Raw genomic sequence first — 4,540 nt, 5'->3', positions numbered from 1 at the left:
ACAGTTGCCATTTTTTGTTACCAAGATAAAATTACATTTGTGTGCATGGGAAAAATAGATGTAGGCATACTTTGATCTTTTTTGGTGATGATACTACAAATATATTACAGTAAATTAATTTCTAAAACGAATGAAGTGATTCTTCCTCTTTCTTCCCACCCTTTAGTGGTAACTGCAGTTATCAGTTTGCTGACTGCAGGTGCCAGTGGCCTTTCAGTGTATTACCTGGGTCCTTCTTTCTCCCTTCTCACAGAAGTAACTGCTCAAATGTGTCTGTGATTTAGGAAAGCTGTATGCCAAGAATTCCCTTCGAATAGGGAAGGCTCCTTTTGAAACCAAATAAACATCCTTTAATTTTTATGTATTTATAAAGTTCTGATTTAGTATGGTAAGTTTTTACCTAAAAACTATACTTGGATTCAGTATCTCGAGAAAAACACGTTTAGTAACATTAACATTTTCAATTATTGACATTTGGTTTTCATCATGAAATTGCTGTCAAAATGGATAGACTTCTGTACACTTGGCAGTCTTGCCTAAAAGCAAAGCCTAAGACTGGAATAGCAGGAATTTGCAGGTCAAGACAGAAGGGCATTTGGCAGAGTTAGTCACAAGGAAGTCTGCATGGTATACTTTACCAAAAGTAGCTCACATTGCATTAAGCCCTGATGTTTTAGACACTTTAAAGAATGAATAAGCAGTAGTCCAACCCCCCCAAAAAAACTAGAAAAAAATCAAGCACACTGGAAGCACAGGTATTAGCCTATTATTAATATTATCCTATTAATTTTTAAATCATTTATACTCTTTTTGAAGCAGTCTGTTTTCATGTATGTGGTGGCTTTCTCATAGAAGTATTTTTCTGCAATAAATAGCCAAACGTGTCAATTTTTCAGTTATATTTCATAGGATCAGAAAATTTTAAAGCTGGAAGAATCTGAACAACTTAGCTAGTTTAACCCTTTCAATTTACAAATAAGGAACTGAGGCCAACGTCACTTAGTAAGTTAGAGGGAGAGACAGCCTTCAGATATTCAGGATCCTTTACCCATGAGCCAGCATTCCTAGTTCTTTCCTAGTTCTACACCAGCTGCCAATGTAAATCATGTGCCTTGATTTTAAATTTTGTTTTTCAGGAATTAGAAGAGGTGCCTGAAGAAATGGATGCTAGGAGAAAACACTGGAAGGAGAATATGTTTGCTCCTTTTTTTAGTGCACAAGATGTTCTTAACAAGGCTTCTCAGCCCCAATCCTCTCCTGAACAAATGATTTTAGATAAGGTCAAGAGAATGGAAGGAATTTATAATTTGTCTAGTAGAAAGCTTCAAAAAGAGAATAAATTTAAGAGGAAAGAATTTGTTTCCCAACTAAGTGAAAAAGAACAAGAACCAAATTTAGGAGAGGGAAAGATGAACATTTCAAAGAATGAAGCAGACACAAACTCTGCCTCCTGTGAATCATCTAATGTTGATGTTGCAACCGAAGAAAGCTTTAATAGCACAGAAGACCATTCTATCTGGACTACAAAGAAATTATTAACTCTACCACAAGAAGACAAGAAGAAATTTACCAAAGGAATGTCTCCCAAACTTCGCCTGAATCTTTTGAATGAAGAACTGGAAGAACTCAATATGAAATGCAGAAAAATAGAAGAGGAATTTGAAAATGCCGAAAAAGAACTTTTGAATGCTAAAAAAGAAGTCTCCGCAAAACCCTTAAATTTTCAAGAAACAGGGATGGAAACTTCGAAGAAAGACTGGGAACTTCATGCTTTAAGAAATGACCTATCTGAAAAAGCAATAAATGTCAAAAACTTAACTGAAGAGCTCCAGCAAGCCAAAGAAGTCATCCACAAGTTGAGCCTAGAGAACAGAGATTTAAAAGAAGCTGTGAGGAGGTTAAAGCGTCAGACTGAGGTTGGAACTGCACTTCTAAAAGAAGAAATGAAATTGTATTATGAATTAGAAATGGAAAAGATCCATGGAGAGCTCGATGTCATCAAGAATGAACTGAGATCTGAGAAGACCCTGCAAGCAAGAAATAACAAGGCCCTGGAGTTGCTTAGAAAACACTTTTCTTCTCTAACATCAAGTACCCTTGACAGCTTTACAGGGGGATTTTTTTAAAACATAAAAAATAATTTTTCTAAAAGCCTTCATTAGACAAATCATTGAGCCAAATCAGTGTTTCTTGTGCTTTCTTTGTGTACTGCTTAAATGTATGTAATAGGATGTAATTTTCATTTTTGGTAAATCGAGATATCTATAAAATGTATAGATGTTAACTTCAAAGCTTCTGCTTTCTCTTTTTAATGAAGTTATTGTGAGAGCCCAAATGGAAATGAAGCTTCAGAAATCTCTTTTTAAAATTATATATTTCACTCAGACCTGTAGTGATTCACCAAATCATTTATGAATACAAATCAACAGCCATTTTATGATCTTGTGAGCATTATGTCCTTGGCACATGAATAGTCTTCCATCTGTGTTCACTGATGGTAACAATAAAAATCTTGTATAAGTGTATAAGCATAACAGTGTCTGTGGCTCTTATAGCTGCCTATTCAGACTCAATAGCATACTAAAAATGTGTCTGCTTTCTAATCTTAATTAGGCACGTATAAACATCACCAGAAAAAAATGCAGATTGTCCTCTTCCCTGCTGTTTCCCCCATGCTTTCTCCTTTGACCTGGCCACGGTTCGGATAGACTAGAAGACAATTTAGAGACATAGCTGTGACTTTTGCTAGAGCCCTAATTTTGTCGGCAATAGCTTTTGCATTGTCTTATGTTGACCACCAAGGGGCACTGTTTACACAGTTCTTCCAAAATTCTACCAGGGGAAATTTATAAGCTTCCTTCCCCCATTGCATCATCAGCTGGCTGGCACTAGGGTGAAAGGTGTTGGGTGTCAGGTAGGTAAGCTGTTAGTGAGCTGGCTTGATTTATAAAGAAATTCAGCCCTGTAAGAGGCCTAGGCAATGACAATTCATTTTATACTTATAAAGAATAAAAATGTATTGCCTTAGTCCTTTGGTGGAAACGATATGCCAGTTGATTCTTTGTATAAATCATTAAGATTTCTTGTAATTGGAGCTCTATTTGCATGGTATTTTTAAGCCCAATGAACAAAATGTAATTACAGACTATGCGGAGCGGGCCGGAGGGTACAATTGTAAGGGTTTAGGTGTCTTCCCTGATGGGAAATCTCCAGACTGGGAGTCTGGACACTTGGATTTCAGGACCTGCTTTGCCATTAACTAGCTAATTAGAAGTCCTAAAAGTCCTCATCTGTAAAATGAGGGAGTAGATCTGTCATCCAGATTCTGTTTACTTCTGATGGTCTGTGTTTTACCACAGTGATTTTTATTTGCAAGTGTAACTGTACCTATGAGGAAGTAAAACTCCTATGGCATTGGATGAACTCAGTTCTAGTACTTTGGGGGAACTGCTTTGCAGACCCCCTACCTTCAAAGGAAATATTCAAAGGCTTTATTTTTTATAGTTTGAACATCTCCAAATACTGTGTCAATACTAAATAAGGAGAGGCAGTAAATGAGTTTCTTTCTTCTCCTTTCTCTTGTTTCTTATTTACTTGTTAAACTTGTTAAAGTTGGAGAAGGCACTGAATGGAGACAAACTAAGCTGACCTGGAAGCTGAGCAGGGCTCATCTGGCTTGGGAAGATTGGACTAAATTGGAAGATAATAACCTTTGGTGATTTCTGACTTAGTCCTGATAACCCGGGCACTGGCAGCTTGCTCTAATGGGAAGATGACTTTCAGCGTTTTGGTGGTCACTGGCTTCCCACCAAGGGTCTAGGTACAAAAGCAAACTAAGAACTCTTTGCCCTGTTGGACTGTCTTCCTTGTCACCCCCTTTAAAAATCATCCTTTTGTCCTTGCTCCAGAAAGACTTTCAGTCCATGACTGCTAGTGTGCAGAGCTACTTACTTGTTAAAATATTTCACAAATTGTATTAAGCTATGGGGCTCTATCCTCTTACTATATTTCAATTTTTAAAGAGGAACTTTTACTCCAGGAGAATTTCTATCAACCAATCACCCATCTAAAGTCTTCAGTGACAACTTGGTTTATCTTGCATGCATGTATATGTATGTTTATGTGTGCTTGAGGGGCGGGGAAGGAGTGTGGTGGAGAGAGATCCAGAAAAGATAAGTGCATGGCTTGGCCTAACTCTAGGGTGGGGGTTTGTATTTTTAGGAAGGAACAGAAAAATAGATTCTTGATGAGACAGCCTGAGATGCTGAGCTCCAGCAAGGTCTGCCCTATGGGAAGGCCCTATGGAAAGCCTGGGTCCAGACACTAACCAGGAATACAATATACAATCACCAAGTCCAGAGGGCCAAGGAGAAACGGAAGCCAGGTAACAGAGCCAGCAGTTTGGAACTGGGAAGGGATCACATCTTTTGATGCTTTTATTTTTAAAAGCAGGGCTACGATAAGCTGGGAGAAAGCTGGGCAGTTCCTCTTCCTGTGCAGATGGAAACAGCAGTGAGTTGATCTGGCTTAAAGAACCAGA

At 38.0% G+C, this 4,540-nt stretch overlaps 1 protein-coding gene across 3 annotated transcripts in view; it reads left to right on the top strand.

The window, feature by feature from the left end:
* CCDC160 (coiled-coil domain containing 160) overlaps positions 1-2,534 on the top strand; it is a 19,731-nt gene extending 17,197 nt beyond the window's left edge. For all 3 annotated transcript variants that reach the window (XM_025039659.1, XM_006921524.3, XM_025039660.1), the window contains exon 3: positions 1,137-2,534. In XM_025039659.1, coding sequence (XP_024895427.1) covers positions 1,137-2,126 — 990 coding nt within the window. In that variant the 3' untranslated portion in view covers positions 2,127-2,534. The remainder of the gene's footprint in view (positions 1-1,136) is intronic.
* Positions 2,535-4,540: the final 2,006 nt, after the last annotated feature.

The sequence above is a fragment of the Pteropus alecto genome, unplaced genomic scaffold, assembly GCF_000325575.1.
Source record: "Pteropus alecto unplaced genomic scaffold, ASM32557v1 scaffold19, whole genome shotgun sequence".
NCBI lineage: Eukaryota > Metazoa > Chordata > Mammalia > Chiroptera > Pteropodidae > Pteropus > Pteropus alecto.
This window is presented reverse-complemented; position numbering and strand designations above follow the sequence as displayed.